Source organism: Pongo abelii, chromosome 9 (assembly GCF_028885655.2).
Source record: "Pongo abelii isolate AG06213 chromosome 9, NHGRI_mPonAbe1-v2.0_pri, whole genome shotgun sequence".
Classification (NCBI taxonomy): Eukaryota; Metazoa; Chordata; class Mammalia; order Primates; family Hominidae; genus Pongo; species Pongo abelii.
In genome coordinates this window covers 129,521,068-129,538,968 of record NC_071994.2, presented here as the reverse complement: position 1 = coordinate 129,538,968, position 17,901 = coordinate 129,521,068, and the positions used below count along the sequence as shown (strand labels likewise).

The 17,901-nt window shown below is 49.7% G+C and overlaps 3 protein-coding genes across 22 annotated transcripts in view; 1 reads left to right on the top strand and 2 right to left on the bottom strand.

The window, feature by feature from the left end:
• Positions 1-472: 472 nt before the first annotated feature.
• Positions 473-9,936, bottom strand: FOXRED1 (FAD dependent oxidoreductase domain containing 1). 13 transcript variants are annotated; one of them, XM_024255514.3, is made up of 11 exons: positions 9,740-9,936; positions 7,384-7,604; positions 5,961-6,071; positions 5,584-5,702; positions 4,023-4,117; positions 3,616-3,717; positions 3,177-3,253; positions 2,829-2,989; positions 2,077-2,206; positions 1,424-1,528; positions 473-1,164 (listed from the first exon to the last, which is right to left on the bottom strand). In XM_024255514.3, the coding sequence occupies exons 1-11, from the start codon at positions 9,822-9,824 to the stop codon at positions 910-912; spliced, it is 1,461 nt and encodes a 486-aa protein (XP_024111282.2). In that variant the 5' UTR covers positions 9,825-9,936; the 3' UTR covers positions 473-909. The 13 variants fall into 13 exon arrangements, with proteins under 13 accessions (XP_024111282.2, XP_054381380.1, XP_063584340.1 ...); XM_054525405.2 differs by having other exon boundaries at positions 1,424-1,525; positions 9,638-9,916; XM_063728270.1 differs by having other exon boundaries at positions 1,424-1,525; positions 9,740-9,912.
• Positions 9,937-10,153: 217 nt separating this feature from the next.
• SRPRA (SRP receptor subunit alpha) lies at positions 10,154-15,757 on the top strand. Its single transcript, NM_001132287.2, is given in 14 exon segments — positions 10,154-10,343; positions 10,945-11,028; positions 11,321-11,484; positions 11,698-11,858; positions 12,111-12,270; positions 12,401-12,554; positions 12,756-12,847; positions 12,953-13,071; positions 13,210-13,296; positions 13,593-13,765; positions 13,861-14,074; positions 14,494-14,657; positions 14,744-14,842; positions 14,989-15,757. Coding segments are annotated over 14 exon segments (1,917 nt in total). The 5' UTR covers positions 10,154-10,226; the 3' UTR covers positions 15,118-15,757.
• A 629-nt stretch (positions 15,758-16,386) lies between these two features.
• Positions 16,387-17,901, bottom strand: part of FAM118B (family with sequence similarity 118 member B) — a 49,621-nt gene continuing 48,106 nt past the window's right edge. For 3 of the 8 annotated variants that reach the window (XM_009247237.3, XM_002822681.6, XM_063728275.1), the window contains 2 exons: positions 17,549-17,608; positions 16,387-16,913 (listed from right to left, as the gene is read on the bottom strand). In XM_009247237.3, coding sequence (XP_009245512.1) covers positions 16,900-16,913; positions 17,549-17,608 — 74 coding nt within the window. In that variant the 3' untranslated portion in view covers positions 16,387-16,899. The remainder of the gene's footprint in view (positions 16,914-17,548; positions 17,609-17,901) is intronic. The other 5 variants (XM_024255517.2, XM_063728279.1, XM_063728276.1 and 2 more) reach the window with 2 other exon arrangements.

Genomic DNA, 17,901 nt, shown 5'->3' with positions numbered 1-17,901 from the left:
CCTGTGGAGGCTTGCTGGGAACAGGAAGGCTGTGGTCCAAGGCCATTTTTGCGGGCTGTGAGGTTTCCAGAACCAAAGGGGGCACACAGCTCTTCTTAAAATTTGAGCATTTATGCCTGGGATGAAACTGAATTCTATTTGGGCAAGAGATATGCTCACGTAGACAAAGCAAAGAACCACACAGCAACTCCTGTTGGCACACCAAACAAAACCAGAGTAATCTGGGAAAAAGTCACTTGGGTTCATGGAAACAGTGGCATGGTTTATGCCAAATTCCCAATCTTCCTGCTAAGACTACGGACACAGAATCTGTGTGATACTGCACCACTCAAGGATTTAACTAATGAAAGGTGGGTTTGTGCTCGTGTTTTGTTTTGTTTGTTTAAAAAAACTCCCTGTCCTGGTATAAGGCTAATGGGGTGCTTCAAAAGCTCCTGCTGTACAATGAAAAGAAGAGACAGAAGACTGGAGGGAAGGAGTTAATTACATGTATTGATTAATGGATAGGGTAAACAGACAAAAATCAATAAACCTGAGCCAGGCTGCCCCAGAGTGCTCCCATGCCTGGGCTCTGTCTGCTAAGAGGGTCAGAGGCAGTCTTTCCTGGTCAGTGCCAGGATGGAGCCAGTCCTGGGCCAGGGTGCTCAGGCCTCCAGATGGATTGCCCTGGTGGGTGACATCAGTATGGGCTACAGATCAGTCCTAGGATCCCGCTCATCACTCGCTATTGGCCTGGGCCTCAGTGCCTGCACCTGCCCAGCCATGTGGGTGCAATGGCCTGCCTGAGAGGAGAGGACACTGGGGAGGGGGAGAAGGCCTGGCACAGTGCTGGGGAAGATGGAAGCAGCAAAGAAGGCTGTGAACACAGCCAGGATGCAAGCCAGTGGAGCCAGTGCAGAGCACACATGCTCAGATGATGTTGTTCTCTTGGATCTTCTCTCCCAAGTAAAAGCGGGTAAAGAGGAAGGGGCTCAGGTCGATGGTCTGGAACCTGCCCTTCAGTATCATCTCTGCTACAGCTCGCCCAACGCCAGGGGCCTGCTGGAGCCCGTGACCACTGAAGCCAGTAGCAAAGTACATGTTGGCAACTAGCGGGTGGGGGCCCACCACGCCATTCTGGTCAAAGGTGTTGTAGTCGTAATAGCCGGCCCAGGCGCTCTGAACCTGCGGGTACACAAACACTAGGGTTCTCAGGAAGGCTGTAGCCACACTCCATCCTCACTCCTCGTCAGGGGTCAGCACAAAGTACCCTCTACCTGCTGCTGAGGGGTCTATGGGATGGGATGTGTCCAAGAAATTCCTTAGCAGTTGTGACATGAAGGGACTACGGCAGTCACAGGTCTGAGGGGACCAACGTGCTCCACTGTCATCTGTCCCATCCAATGTCCAAAAATAAAAAGGAAAACCAGCCCTTGCCAGTTACCTTCAGAGTCTCAAAAGCTGGGATCCTCAGGGCCAAATGGGGCCACACGTTGTCCTGGAAGAAATCATGGTCCACTTCCAGGTTCGCTGGGTCCGGTTCTTCCTGCTGGAGTGACAGGTGGGGACAAGGCTTACATTGCCTGGGACACAAGGACAGACACAGACTTGTTTAACAATCCCTGTGCAGGTAGGGGATGGGGAGAAATGGTCCCAGTTCAAATCTGGAGGGGGCTCTAATATCAATTAACACAGCACGCAGCCCCCCAGAAAAGCCTGATTCTTTTTCTTTCTTTTTTTTTTTGAGACAGAGTTTTGCTCTTGTTGCCCAGGCTGGAGTGCAATGGCGCAATCTTGGCTCACTGCAATCTCCGCCTCCCGGGTTCAAGCGATTCTCCTGCCTCAGCCTCCCAAGTAGCTGGGATTACAGGCGCCCAGCACCACGCCCAACTAAGTTTTTTATTTTTAGTAGAGATGGGGTTTCGCCATGTTGGTCAGGCTGGTCTCAAACTCCTGACCTCAGGTGATCCACCTGCCTTGGCCTCCCAAAATGCTGAGATTACAGGCATGAGCTACTGTGCCTGGCCAAAAGCCTGATTGTTTCATGACAATTATTCTATGTCTCCTTGCCGGCATGTCCCACCCCACTCAGCTTACCTCAGTGGGGCTACGACCACCTAGGTAGTTGCTACCTAATCCTTCCCGGCGAAAATAGGCTCCACTGGTGTCTGCAACAAGCGGAGTCTCTAGGCCTGGTCCCTGGGGGCAGTGCCATACATACACATACCTGCCACAACCAGTGTGGTTACGAACTGCAGAAACAGCATGGCCGGCAACCCTCCCCAACCCCGTCCACCCCGCACCCCCACACACCCTCCCCAACCCTGTCTACCCCGCACCCCCACACACCCTCCCCAACCCCGTCTACCTCGCACCCCCACACACCCTCCCCAACCCCGTCTACCCCCCACCCCCACACACACCCTCCCCAACCCCGTCCACCCCCCACCCCCACACACCCTCCCCAACCGTGTCCACCCCCACCCCCACACACCCTCCCCAACCCTGTCCCCACACACACACCCTCCCCGACCCCATACACACACACACACACCCTCCCCAACCCCATACACACACAAACACACACCCTCTCTGACCCCATACACACACACTCCCTCCCCGACTCCATACACACACACACACACACACACACACCCTCCCCAACCCCATACACACACACACCCTCCCCAATCCCATACGCACACACATACACACTCTCCTCAACCCCATACACACACACACCACACACCACACACACACACACACACACACACACACACGCTATCCAACTTTGATGTCATTTCTTTCTTTCTCTCACCAACCTCCTCAGCTGCCCGGAGCGCAGTTACCTTTTCCTCGGCTCCACAGGTAGCTTGGTGCCCTGCAGGGTGCCAGGTGGCCCCTCTCCAATACCAGCCAGCGCTGCGATTTGCGCAGACCAGGCTCCGGCTGCGTTGACCACAATGGCGCATTCCACAGGCTGGTACTCCAGGCTGCAGTCCATCTTCACCTGCAGACACCAGAGGGTGAGGGGTGGAAGGCCTGGACCACATACCAGGCACCCTGAGAGATGCACTGCTTCCTGAGCCTTAGTTTACCCATACTGGAAAGTGGGTCAAAGAAAACCAAAACAAGGAGAGTCACTACCTTCCCTGTCCCTCCATTTTGGTAAAGGACATCACAGACTAGAAACTTACATGGACTTTATGGATCCTTTTCAAGACCACCGCTTTGTCATCTGTGGTCAACATGCGTTGAGATGAAGAGACAAAACCTGCAGAGAAGAAAATGAATAGGCTGTGGAGGCGCTGAAGAGGAATGAAATGGGGATTTCACTGGTTTCTTAAGGAAAGAAAGCTGGAAGGATGGGAGCTTTCCTACAGACACTGAAGCAAACGGAGATGAGGGAGCTGGCATTAGCTTGGCCACACTCTGACAGGACAGTGCTGAGGTGCAATCATCAAGCAGATCACAAGTCACAACGCAGCTCAGTGAGGAGCCCGGGTCAAGATGCCTAGGACCTGCTCTCGGGGAGACCCCTTTCCCCCTCCAGCCCTTGCTTAGCTTGTGAGTGAGAAGATAAGACCTAGTCTAGGCCTATGCCCCAGTTGCTAGAGGAAACAAGCTCAGACTCACGTGTCACCTCTCCCTGGCAGAAAAGGACTCCCAAGGACTGGACCTTTCGCCGAAGGCCCTGGAGCAGACACCAGGGGTCAAACCAACCTTCGTCCTCCATCCCTGTGATAAGAAAAAGAGAACTCACAAAGAGGGATGAGGACTTCTGCTCTTGGATTGTATTTCCTGTGTCCCCCAAGCCCTCTCTAGGGCTTGTAAGCTGGGGAAGGTCATCTTGACCAACTCAACCACACAGACAAAGCCTGCTGAAGGCCAGAGAACTAGCATGGCCCAGGGCCGTTCCTGTGACACAGGAGGGAAGTGTTCCTCCTTCAGCTTGGCTGTGGGGTACCGAGACTCCCAACGTGTAGCACCCCTTAGTCTCCATCTTCAGGAAAAAAGCTGTCCCCTCTGCAAGCAAGCCTCACCGTAAGATGCCAAAGCCACTCCCTCTGTGTTTATCCAGGGAAACTTGTTCCGAAGCTGATCAGGAGACATCAGAGAAATTTTGGCTCCCACCTGCCTGAGATAAAACGTGTGGGTCGGTGTATGTGTCAGAGAGGGGAGTGTGCAGAGGGATGAAGTATGGACCCTAACTCCACAAGTGGGGAGTCCAGCTCAGTCATGTCACTTCTCTGCCCCAAATGCCCCTATTTTTCCTCATTGCTGAGTGGCTGAAGACCAAGCCTCCTAGTCAGGCTCTTCAGCCTTGACTGCCTTTCCTTCCCTACTCCCTTGTCTCCCTTCAGCACACATAGCTCCCTGCTATCCCGGTCTATTCCATGACTTTTTTTTTTTCAGTGAGTCTGGCTCTGTCACCCAGGCTGGAGTGCAGTGGTGCCATCTCGGCTCACTGCAACCTCCTCCTCCTGGGTTCAAGCAATTCTCCTGCTTCAGCCTCTGGAGTAGCTGGAATTACAGGCGCACACCACCACACCCAGCTAATTTTTGTATTTTTAGTAGAGACGAGGTTCCACCACGTTGGCCAGGCTGGTCTCGAACTCCTGACCTCAGGTGTTCCATCTGCCGTGGCCTCCCAAAGTGCTGGGATTAAAGGCATGAGCCACTGCACCCAGCCTATTCCATGAACTTTCACAACAAGGTGGTGACCTTGCTCCCTCCGCTCCTGCCCGGACCCACCTCCTCTCCACTCCTTGTACAATCCTGCTCCTGAGCACAGGTATCTCCTCTGGGACACTGTCCCTCAAAGGCAGCATAGCGGACGCACCAACAGAACACTCACAAGCCAGACTGCTGGCTTCAAATAAAATCCCACCGCCACCACTTACTAGCGCCTTATGCCTCAGTTTCCTCATATGTAAAATGGGGATGTTCTGATGATTGAATGAGTTAATATCTGTACAGCATTTAGGATATTAATTGATGTCACTGTGAGACTTGGGTGTTTGTTAAATAAACATAAAAATAAAGCCTCTGGCCATATTGCATCACAAAGATGCCCACCCTCACCTGAGCATGAGAATCACTTAGAGCAGGGGTTGCCAAATCCGACCTGCTGCCTGTTTTCATAAATGAGCCACACTCCTTCATTTGCACTTTTGTCTATGGCTGCTTTCATGCTGTGATAGCAGAGCGGTTGGATTAGAGACTGTACGGCCAGCAAAACCTAAAATATATACTATCTGGCCCTTTACAGAAAAAGTTTGCTAACTCCTGACTTAGGTTCTTGTTAAAAACCCAGATTTGTGGGCTCCTTCCCTAGAGATTCTGCTTTATTAGGTCTCGGATGTGTTCCAGGTGGTTTTCATGATCTGACAAATTAGGAAGCACCTTGCAGTGTTTTGTCCATATCCGTCGTACAGCACTCACAGGGCACTGCAGGTCTGTGTATTTCCTTCCTGACACACTGAGGTCCTAGACCGCAGGGATCTGTCTTATCAGCTCCACTTTCTCACTTCCTAACCTGGTGCAGGAGTCACCCAACATCTTTGGCTGCCAAGCAGCTGAGAGGCTGTGCCAGGCACCCACCTCTGCACTTTCACGTTGCTCTCCATGGCTGCAGCATCCTTTTCTGAAGCCAGCAAGAGGTAGCCTGAGGGGCTGAACCGGAGGTCCAAGGGAGGGGCATCGACTACGGCCAGGTACTCCTGTATGCAGAGAGAAGCTCCTGAAAGAGACTGACTTAAGGATGCCAGGAAGAGTTCTCCTGCCTTCTTCCCCCACAGCTCCCCAGGCTCCGTGCCCCAGACCTTGAGGCACCACCACTAGGAAGAAAGGCCAGGGCCCCCCTCTCCTAGTTGGCTGACCCATTCTTGCTCTCTGGCTACCTTGCTAGCTGGGCTGCTCCCCACTCTGGGCTAAAGGAGGGGTAACCACCCCAACATCCCAGATACCATTGCACCTACATTGATATTCCGTAGAAAGCTGGCTGAAAAGAGGGAGAGCTGGATGTTCTCAGGCAATGAGAACTGCTGACAAATCCCACCTACTGAGAGCCCAGTGGAGGCCTGTGAATACTGTGGAAAGACAAGAAAAGTTGAGGTAGACAGTATCCTATCACATGTGACTAGAGTACTGCAATGAAAGCTTCGAGCTATACACCTAAAGTTGAAGGGGAGTCCTATTTGCAAGTCTATAATCTAAGACCCATGTGTAAGTCAACTTGAAGGCAACGGTGTTTAAAATCATCAGCAGCGGATGTGCAGAGCAGAGAGGGTCAGTCATCTGGCAAGAGCTGACACAGTGGTACAAAATGGTAATGGCCTGGAAGTCCAAGGGCAGGCGATTAACATTTGATCTACCATTTGGAAAACGAAAGGTTATGATTGAAGTAAAGTAGCAAGACTCGTGGCTAGCTGGCAATGCAAACGGGAACATCTAAAGTGTAAAAACCAGCCGGGTGGGTGGCTCATGCCTGTAATCCCAGCACTTTGGGAGGCCGAGGAGAGCTGATTGCTTGAGTTCAGGAATCCGAGACCAGCCTGGGCAACATGGCAAAACCCCATTTCTACAAAAAATACAGAAATTAGCCAGGTGTGGTGATGCATGCCTGTGGTCCCAGCTACTCTGGAGGCTAAGGTGGGAGGACCACTTGAGCCTGGGAGGTGGAGGTTGTACTGTATTCCAGCCTGGGCAACAGAGCAAGACCCTGTCTCGAAATAAATAAATACAATAAAATGCAAAAAACCTCAGAAGTAATGGGACCCAAAAGAAGAAAGTTGAGGGCTGGGAATGGTGGCTCATGCCTGTAATCCCAGCACTTTGAGAAGCCAAGGTGGGCGGATCACTTGAGGTTCGGAGTTCAAGACCAGCCTAGGCAACATGGTGAGACCTCATCTCTACTAAAAATACAAAAAATAGCTAGGCATCAGGGTGTGTCCCTGTAATCTCAGCTACTCAGGGGGCTGAGGTAGGATAATCACTTGAACCTGGGAGGTGGAGGTTGCAGTGAGCTGAGATCGTGCCATTGCACTCCAGCCTGGGTGACAGAGCAAGACTCTGTCTCAAAAAAAAAAAAAAAAGAGAAAGTTCAGACACTTAATTATAGCTTGAATGCAGGCTCTCATGACCAGAGCTATGAGATCTCGAAAAATCCAATATTGTGATATCTGCTTTCAAAAGAACAAACCTTATTGCCAAGCTTCCCGGTTCGACTGAGGAAGATCCTAGGAAAATTTCTCAACAAGGTCCAAAGCACAATCTCTGTCCGTTGGATCCCCTGAGATTGAGGTCTTCCCCTCCTCTCCTTCCCTTGTCGCTAGAGTCCTTAATAAAATGTGAGTCATCTTTCTTGCCCCACTCATGACTCTGCCCTACCCCAGACCTCACCGTGTGGTCCCGTTCCACCACTAGCACTCGAATAGCACCTCGTCTGCTCTCCAGCTTCTTCAGCCAATAGGCCACAGACAAGCCAAGCACCCCACCTCCCACGATCACCACATCCGAGTGCTCGGGGGGCAGGTGGCTGGTGTCTTGCAGTAGATCACAGGACCTTCCAGGCAGGATCGACTTGATCTTCTTCTTAATCTCAGACACCTTTCCATCCCAGTCTGTGGGATGTAGTGAGGGTCAGAGGGCCAAACATTTCCTTCCCACATGGCTGGGGGGACGGAGGATGGGTACAGGAAAAGCTGAGCTAAACAGACACATGAGTTGGCAGTCCCCACTGTCAGCCCATCTCAAAAGGTCACCTTGCACCCAACAGTGTTGCCACAGTTTTCTGAATAGTCCACATGCCATCAGTCTCCCTTTTCATGCATTGTGCCAAGCACTGCAAGATTCAATTTCCTAAAATTAATTTTCTACATTACCTCCTGCATAGACTTCTCCTGATCCCAACTCACATATTCAACTGCACTGTCATCCCCACTTGGGTCTTCCAGGCGTCTGGACCAAGAGGCCCTGGCACACCCCAAGTCACGGCACCCTCTGAAGCATGGCACCTCTAAGCGGTGCCATGCTTATCCTGGATATCCATCACCACCACCAAACCTACATTTATATCCTATCTATAATCAAGTCCTGAGGGCTCTGGCTTCCAAGTAACTCCTCAATCTGTCCCCTTTCTTCCTCTGCCACCATCATCCTAGGCAAAGCCACTATCATCTCTCAACTGGACAAATGCAAAAGCATCCTAACTGTTCCCACTGATTCCCCACTTCCATCCCACCCCCTGCTGCGAACATTTTTACAATATAGCTAGAAATATCTTTTCAAAACACATATTTAATCACAAACCCTCTTGCTTAAGACCCTCCAATGAGTTTCCATTACTCTAAGAACCAAAGTCCAAAGCCTTAAACAGAGCCCGTAAGATACTGCACAATCTGGCTTCTGTTCATCTTATCCTCCCCTACACTCCAGGCCCTTTAGTTCCTTGATGGCACCTTATTTCCTCCCACCACAGGGAACCTGCACGTGCTCTCTGCTTTTAAACTGTGTCCACTTCCTTGCCTAGTTAATTCCTTGCTTGGGAAAGCCCTTCCTGACCCCCAGACCAGGTCAAACTCTACATGATCTCTTGGACACAATTGCAGTTTGTATTGTTACATACTCTAAAATCCATGAGGGAGGAGGCTGTGTTTACCTTCACCACTGAATCTCCAGCCTATCGCAACACCCGGCATATTCTAAGTGCTCAGTAAGTATCTTAAATAAATGAATCCTTTTGCCATTTCATACCTCACTCAAACTCTTCTCAGCAGCACTGAAATCTTTCTTTGGTCTGGCCTTAGCTTACCTGTCCACACTACATTTCATGCTACTACTCACACCGTCTATCTAGATGGCTTTTGCTAGTTCCTTGCATAAAAACAGTATTTTTCTACTAATCTGCACTCAGTTATTTAGAGACTGGAACACACACCTTTCTTAAGCCAGTAAACATCCTTCAAAGCTGATCGCGGTTCCCACCTGCTCCATGTACTTCTACCGTTATACTAGCTAGCAGTGCAAAGCCTTAAGTTGAGTTCTATCGAATCTTTTTTTTTTTGAGACGGAGTTTCGTTAAATCGCCCAGGCTGGAGTGCAATGGCATGATCTCGGCTCATTGCAACCTTCGCCTTCCGGGTTCAAGCGATTCTCCTGCCTTAGGCTCCGGAGTAGCTGGGATTACAGGAGCCCACCACCACACCTAGCTAATTTTTGTATTTTTAGTAGAGACGGTGTTTCACCATGTTGGTCAGGCTGGTCTCGAACTCTTGAGCTCAGGTGATCCACCCGCCTCGACCTCCCAAAGTGCTAGGATTACAGGCACCGCGCCTGGCCTCTATCCAGTCTTGAACTGGCCTACTGTCTATTGAAATTTTCCCTCTAGGTACACTCTAGCCATTATCCAGAACATTCACTGAATCCCGTCTTCTCTTCACTCCTTTACCGCAACAGCACTAAGTACAGCATCCTGAACACGGGCAGGACTTAATGCACATCTGTGCCACCGATTATCAATCAGTCTGACTGTAAGCTTAAATGGAGAATAATGTGAGACCTGCCACCTAAGAAGGGCCGCCTTGGGAGCCATACACCTGCACAGCCCCTACAAGCTCTGGTAGGCAAGCTTACCCCCTTCCCCAAGCCGACCCACTGTCCTGCCAGTGTGGGCCATGGTTTCGGGTCCTGAAGGACACACAGTCGGAGGTTGGGGACAACCCAGAACCACAATGCCCTCTGTCGTCCTCAACTTTACCCAGAGAAAAGCCTCCTCTGCGCGTGCCTGGCCTCCGGGTCAAGAGGCCCCGGCCCAAGTCGTGCGGCAGAACCCTCCGAATCATGGCCCCTCTGAGCCCGGACCCTCTAAGAGCGGCACTGCTGCCTCGCTATTATCCCAGCCGTCACTGCTCCGCGCCAAACGCCATTCAGACGAGCGCGCCAATTGGCCAGCGGCCCTCAGGGCTCTGCCCCGCCCAATGCTATAGGTGGCCGTCTCCCCGTGACCTCTCCTGGAGCCCCACCCAGGCCCGCTCCCACCCGCCATTGGCTGGCCTTGCGATACGCCAGTCCTGCGCGCCCCCGAGCGGAGATGGGGAGGGCACCCGGCGTTCTGAGCGGAAGTACGGTTGAGCTGGTTTCCGGGGCCACTGGTGTGACGTGTCCCGCGCTTGGCGCAGCAGGAAGCGGCGACGATCGCGGCCTGAATTCCCGGCGCCGGCCCCAGCTCCAGTGCCGCTGCCGCCATGCTCGACTTCTTCACCATTTTCTCCAAGGGCGGGCTTGTACTCTGGTGCTTCCAGGGCGTTAGCGACTCATGCACCGGGCCCGTTAACGCGTTGATTCGTTCCGTGCTGCTGCAGGTACCGTCCCCGTGGGATCAGAACTCCAGGCTCTTCTTTCCTGACCCGATCCATGGTCCCCTTCGACTCTATTCCGCGCCTCCTCCCACCCTCCCCGCCCACCTCAAACTGACCACTCAAGCGTAACCCGGACTCCGCTTCGTTTTCTCGTCCCCTTCAGACTACCCCGCAATTTAGTGACGGCCCCCACCTCTGGTGTCTGGACTCTAGCCGAATTCCGGCGCCTTTGGGATTCCCCTCCGCTCCCTCTATTTATCCCCAGCAGCTTGGTTTTGTTGTTTCGAGCCTAGGTGAAATAACAGATGGGAAAACACCTTTACAAAACTAAATGGTGTATAGCTGCTAGTAATCTGATTGTTTATATGGCTACTTCCCTTTTGGCTCCCGTGTGTCTTGCTCTCTCTCTCACCCCTTTCCCCCAACTTGGTTATCTTATTTCTGGTGGAATGCCAGAGAGAAGTGCCCCAGCATCCTCTTGTCCTGGGGACAGATTTGAGTTTGGGGGAAATGTTTGGCTCTTTCCCAAAGGTAATCCAAACCCGGGGCCCAAACCTGGGTTTTCTGGGGATGGTCTGAACACTGAGACATACTCTTTCTCCAGGAACGGGGAGGTAACAACTCCTTCACCCATGAGGCACTCACACTCAAGTATAAACTGGACAACCAGTTTGAGCTGGTGTTTGTGGTAAGTGGGGTGTTGTAGAGGGACGATTGCATTGTTAACATAGTCCTGATTATTAAGAGAACTCTGATTAATTGCAGCCAGTGTATATGATGACGTAACTGAAAAAACTAGAAAGGTAGATGGGGGAAAACAGCAGCTACTGGGCCCAGGCAGGGAGCTTGGCTGCCTCTCAGGACAGGGAAACCGGCCAGGTAGCTGAACCTGTCTCTGAAAGCCAGGGTTGAGTTGGCGTCCCTCCATTCTAGGCTGGCATGTAAGCAGATCTGTTGGCTCTGTTTCTTCCCCTAAACAGGTTGGTTTTCAGAAGATCCTGACACTGACGTATGTAGACAAATTGATAGATGACGTGCACCGGCTGTTTCGGGACAAGTACCGCACGGAGATCCAACAGCAAAGTGCTTTAAGTTTATTAAATGGCACTTTTGATTTCCAAAATGACTTCCTGCGGCTCCTTCGGTGAGGGACCTGCCTTCTCTAAAATCAATTTATTTCCATGATTTGATGACCTCTCTGAAGGTGGTTCAAAGGTGGTAAATTGGTGTGTTCAAAGACATTCCTAATTTGCTACCCAGTTCTCATTGTCCTCTTGGGTGTGAGAGTCCTTTCTCTGGACTGTTATTTTTCCTCCTGCACGGGGTAGAAAGATAAACCATTCTCTTTTTTGTTTAGTGAAGCAGAGGAGAGCAGTAAGATCCGTGCTCCCACTACTATGAAGAAATTTGAAGATTCTGAAAAGGCCAAGAAACCTGTGAGGTCCATGATTGAGACACGGGGGGAAAAGCCCAAGGAAAAAGCAAAGAATAGCAAAAAAAAGGGGGCCAAGAAGGAAGGCAAGTTTGAGTTCTTTGGATATACTGGGACACAAAAGGTGTTAACACGGTGCTAAGGACTGAGGTGGTCCCTCCTTTTGTCATTGCTTACCTGCTTCTCACTCAAATGGTCACCATCCTATAATCCCCAGGCCTTGTGAACTCCAAGATGTTTGGTCCAAATTTCCTTTGAACAATTTGAAAGACTTTTAGCCATTGTCTAGTGGTTGGGATTGGTCTTCTTTTTTCTTCAGTGAGTTTTTTCCCCAACAGGTTCTGATGGTCCTTTGGCTACCAGCAAACCAGTCCCTGCAGAAAAGTCAGGTCTTCCAGTGGGTCCTGAGAATGGAGTAGAACTTTCCAAAGAGGAGCTGATCCGCAGGAAGCGCGAGGAGTTCATTCAGAAGCATGGGAGGGGTATGGAGAAGTCCAAGTGAGCACTCTTTCTCCAGTACTCTCAAAATACTGTTACCTAGACACAATGGGTGCAAGGGAGTTCTGGTCTCTGGCTCATGTTTCCTTTCCTACTTCACCATAACTCTTTGTATCATAACCTGTTGCAGCAAGTCCACGAAGTCAGATGCTCCAAAGGAGAAGGGCAAAAAAGCACCCCGGGTGTGGGAACTGGGTGGCTGTGCTAACAAAGAAGTGTTGGATTACAGTACTCCCACCACCAATGGAACCCCTGAGGCTGCCTTGTCTGAGGACATCAACTTGGTAAGAGGTAACGGGTCAAAGTGAAGGTTATATTTAATAACAAATTGGGAGGAAGTAGAGTGTGGGAACATGATACTTGGATTTGAATGAGGGGGAAGTTATACTTGGAGCTTCCCCAAATGAAAGAGATAGAGCAATGTGGACTTTTTCCTCAGAGACCTTAATGTTCCTGACCCCATCTCCTTTCCCCATATCTTCCAGATTCGAGGGACTGGGCCTGGGGGGCAGCTTCAGGATCTGGACTGCAGCAGCTCCGATGACGAAGGGGCTGCTCAAAACTCCACCAAACCTAGGTAGGGGAATTTCAGGTGGGGGGTGGCATATGCATCTGCAAAACTGGTAAGATACAACTCCTACCTACTGGGTTTATGTGTATTTGTAATCTCCTGTCCCTGCAGTGCGACCAAGGGAACACTGGGTGGCATGTTTGGTATGCTGAAGGGCCTTGTGGGTTCAAAGAGCTTGAGTCGTGAAGACATGGAATCTGTGCTGGACAAGATGCGTGATCATCTCATTGGTAAGTCTGAGGACCGGGCTGACTCATGTTCGCGGGATAGGGGTAGTTGAGAGCAGAATCACCTAGCGTTTCTCACCTGTACCATAAAGATTGGTCATTGCTGACATGGAACTGACATACCTGTCCCCCTCTCCTCAGCTAAGAACGTGGCTGCAGACATTGCTGTCCAGCTCTGTGAATCTGTTGCCAACAAGTTGGAAGGGAAGGTGATGGGGACGTTCAGCAGTAAGTACTCCCCTAAGTGAGAAAGTGCTTATGTGTAGCTTAAGTGCATAGACCTCAATTCTTACTAGGTATGTGACTTTAGGCAAATTCCTTAATCTCTAAACCTCTGTAACCTGGATTTTAAGGGTTATTGAGAGGATTCAATGAGTTAGTCCTTGTAATGTGCGTCTGTTCTGGATTTCTGGGACAAGAGTCTAATTAACTGTCTTAGTCCCCTTAGCTCAGAAAGGTGTTAGGCATTTTTGAGAGCATTCCCCGAGTTTCACAGCTGCAGCCTCCTCCACCTCCCCTTTCAGCGGTGACTTCCACAGTAAAGCAAGCCCTACAGGAGTCCCTGGTGCAGATTCTGCAGCCACAGCGTCGTGTAGACATGCTCCGGGACATCATGGATGCCCAGCGTCGCCAGCGCCCTTATGTTGTCACCTTCTGCGGCGTTAATGGAGTGGGGAAATCTACCAATCTTGCCAAGGTCAGTGCAGTTCCCCAGCCTGTCGCTGATATTTCTGTACTTCTTGTGTCTCAAAATCCTGACTTTAGGTGACTTTTGTCACTTCTTTTTCACAGATTTCCTTCTGGTTGTTAGAGAATGGCTTCAGTGTCCTCATTGCTGCCTGTGATACATTTCGTGCCGGGGCTGTGGAGCAGCTGCGTACACACACCCGGCGTCTGAGTGCCCTACACCCTCCAGAGAAGCATGGTGGCCGTACCATGGTGCAGTTGTTTGAAAAGGGCTATGGCAAGGATGCTGCTGGCATTGCCATGGAAGCCATTGCTTTTGGTACAGTGCACGGGGAGTGTGGGGGCTTATTTGGGGTCCCTTTTCCTCCTTGGGTTCTCTTGCAATTTGCAGAAGATCAGGCTTGTGCTACTACAGACTCGTTTCTCAATTACAGTAAAAAGTCAGATCAGTTACTTGCCATGCTTTGCTTTTGGGTAATAGATGTAGTTGCAGGCAAAGCTAATATACCTTAACCAAAGAAACCTGAATTTGGTCACCTTTATCCTGTTGTCCTCCTTTTCCTGAATATGTTTGGTGATGGCCAAGCATATAATCAAGTTTTTCTCACATTACCTTGGAACCAAATCCAGAGCCCAAGACAGTGAACAGGTAGCCAAACTAGGACTTTTTGAGAGGAAGCTGGGAATGAGCATGAGTGGTAGTCCAGGTGTTCAGAGTTGACTACTTTCTTTCTCTAGCACGTAACCAAGGCTTTGATGTGGTGCTGGTGGACACGGCAGGCCGCATGCAAGACAATGCCCCTCTGATGACTGCCCTGGCCAAACTCATTACTGTCAATACACCTGACTTGGTGCTGTTTGTAGGAGAAGCCTTAGTAGGCAATGAAGCCGTGGACCAGCTGGTGAGAGCGTGGGCCCAGTTCCCTTTACAACTTAAGCTTTGGTCAATTTAGATGGTTCTTATACTTCTATCGCTTTTTCTTTCCAGGTCAAGTTCAACAGAGCCTTGGCTGACCATTCTATGGCTCAGACACCTCGGCTCATTGATGGCATTGTTCTAACCAAATTTGATACCATTGATGACAAGGTAAACATGAGACTGGAGGGTGGAATGGGCATCCCGCACAAAGGAACTGAGGCTGCAAGGAAACCTTGGCTCCAGCGCTTCCTGTTCCTGAGAGGGTGAGTGAAAAGTGGGCTCGTGTTGATGGGCTGTCCTCTTTCTCCACTTAGGTGGGAGCTGCTATTTCTATGACGTACATCACAAGCAAACCCATCGTCTTTGTAGGCACCGGCCAGACCTACTGTGACCTACGCAGCCTCAATGCCAAGGCTGTGGTGGCTGCCCTCATGAAGGCTTAACGTGGCTCTTGCCCAATACCAAATCGCCGCTTTCCCCACAAGCCCTTCTTCCTGTATCAAGAATGTGCTTTAGAGTATGTGAGCAACTTGTCTTCAGTGTAGTACAAAAGCAGAGTGAGGGGGCTTGTGGCTCCTTCCAACCCCACTCCCCGTTCAGCACAGCCGCCATCTGCAAGGAGGGCCTGATCATGTTACAATCACTGCCCCAGACCCTCTCCCAGCGGGCCTCCCCCTTCCTACTCAGGCACCCCCTTCACTCTGCCTACAGACTCAGTCTTATTACAGCTTTGACCAATGGTTGGAACCCAACACCAGAGCTTTGCTAATCATTAGTGTGGTCAAGAGCCGTCTGAGCCTAATGAGTCCCAGCTGCATTAGGTTAAGAGACTCTTCCAGAGCCAGCACCAGGTCTTCAATGACACCTCTCCCTAGGACACACAGCCTGCAGGTCCCCGGGACCTGGATGACACCCGCCTCACTGTGGCAGTGTATTGCCTGTTAATTGCTGCTAATTCTAATTCTGATGATGACTCCTACTCCATTGTTTACCCCAAAGCATCAGCTAGGCTGGAGTGATTTGTTACAAATGAGCAAAAGATGAGTCCTTGCTTCCCTCAGAAATAAAGGGAGCTCAGCTGCAGCGTTGCATTGGGCTTCTTGGCCTCCCAACTCTTCCCACTCCCAGAATCCAGAAGTAAGCTCTGCATGTTCCCCTTCCTGGGAGGAAACCAATTGTCAGGAGGATATATGTTGACCCCCTCCCCTCCCATCCTTCACCTCCTAAGCAGTCCTGGCTTTTCCTCATCACTCCCCTCTACAGTGCCTGGTAGACAAGTGCTACATTGAAGAATACAAACCTCTTGTTAAGACTTGTCCTGTAGCTTGATATTAACAGATGTGCTATTAGTGCAATAAGGTGAAGGCTGTCTGCCCAGAGAAATAAGTAATTTATATAAGAAAATAAATTTCATAAATAAATTACCTTTTAGGTCTTGGAGTTCTTTTATACAGGATTCAAAACTAAAATTCCACAACACACTAACTGTAGTTCTAGGGCATATGTATGGTCAGGACAACAGAGCAGAAGTTGATAATGCTCCAAGGAATCAGGTAAGTAAACGGTTGTCCTGAGAATGAGATCACTCGACCCCAAGGGGAAAGATCGGAACCTTTAAACTTTGGGTTATTAAAATTAAGCTTACCTAGTACCTTGATGCAAGTTAGAGTTTCCTACAATGACTCTAAAAGTAGAGCCAGGGTCCTGGCAAGTAAATGAACAAGCTTTTAATACAGCTCAGTTATGTAAAATACTGTACACTGTAAAAGATCTAGAAAACTAGAGCTTCAAGTCATGTTTTAAAAAAGCCATTAAGCTTAATTGAAAAACCAAGTATAGAGTACAAAACTGCAACAAGAGCCACAGTGATTCCATGGCATCTAGACCCCAAGTCCTTCATGCAGAGCTGCAGCCAGTCAGTGGAGGTATCACATTGGTGTGCTGTGTGGACACAAGCATGTCCAGCCTGGGGAGTGGGTTGGGAGCTGCATTTGGGTCCTGCTGTCACTTTTATTCTTGAACTTGAACAGGCAGCAGAATATCAAGAACCAGGTGGTATGAAGGATTACGCTGGAACATTCCCCCCTCTTCTACCCTGCCCTTCAACCTCTGGCTATTGTTACTTTCTGGGAGTTGTGTTGAGTTCTTGTAAGTTTACTTGTTAAACACTGTCCGTAGTAGGGCCTTACAGCTTGGTCTAAACAGTGGTGATTTCTCTAGCTCGCTCATGTACTACAGCCTGTAAGGAGAAAGAAAAGAGAACAAAATGAAGTTTCACAAAACAGGTTTATGCATCAGAAGCTGCAGATACTTAAGTCAATCCTAACCCTTCAGAAGGCAAGACAGCAGATTCTAGGAATCTTGCAATTTATTTAAAATTTTATTTACTTTTTAGAGACAAGGTCTTTGTCACCCAGGCTCAAATGCAGTGGCACAATCAGCTCACTGGGCTCAAGCAATCCTCCCACCTCAGGCAGCAGCCAGGACTATAGGCGCACAGCACCACACCTGGCAATTTAAAAAAATTTTTTTTTGTAGAAACGGCATCTTGCTATGTTGCTAGGCTGGTCTCAAACTCCTGGGCTCAAGCAATCCCCCCGCCTTGGCCTCCCAAAGTGCTGGGATTACAGGCCTGAGCCACCACACCCAGCAGTACTTTTTTTAAAAAAATTAACTGATCATTTCACTAGATTGTAATAGACTTGATAGGAAAAGATAGAATCCTTAATGGGTTAGGAGAGGAAAATCATTCTCTACAGTGTTTTTTAAAATTTGGCAATGTGAGGTCCAAAGTAACATTCTCTAGTCTTAACCAAGGACCTAGAAAGACTTTCTGCTACAGAGTGATAAATAGTAGAATAGGAAACAGTATACCTCTTATTTCACTGTGTGCTGCAGATGAGCCATTTAGCTGACCTTCTCTCACCATCCCTGCTAAATAGAGGACATCAGCATCAGACATTAGACTGAAAAGCTAAAACTTAGTAGCAAAAAGAAAACTAAAGGGAGATGAGGACATATGGTACGATTGAAAAGGAATGGGCATTTAGAAATGAAACAATCATTGAGAAGATAAGGAGGCAGAGAGGATAAACTGGAGTAGTCTTTAGACTTGCATTACCTAACAGGGAAGCAGTGAGTTTCCAAAGTGCACTATGATTGCTTGTAGACAAAACATTTTACATTTTACATACAGGCAACATGTGTCTGCTGCCCCTAAACAGTCT

What these genes read in the sequence shown, in the direction of transcription:
- FOXRED1 (XM_054525404.2), bottom strand. Translation starts at nt 9,824, where the DNA reads ATGATTCGGAGGGTTCTGCCGCACGACTTGGGCCGGGGCCTCTTGACC. An exon ending in GCTTTCTACGGAATATCAAT is followed by an intron (nt 5,703 to 5,960) that starts GTAGGTGCAATG and finishes CTCTGCATACAG; the next exon opens with GAGTACCTGGCCGTAGTCGA. An exon ending in GTGGTCGTAGCCCCACTGAG is followed by an intron (nt 1,529 to 2,076) that starts GTAAGCTGAGTG and finishes CTGTCACTCCAG; the next exon opens with CAGGAAGAACCGGACCCAGC.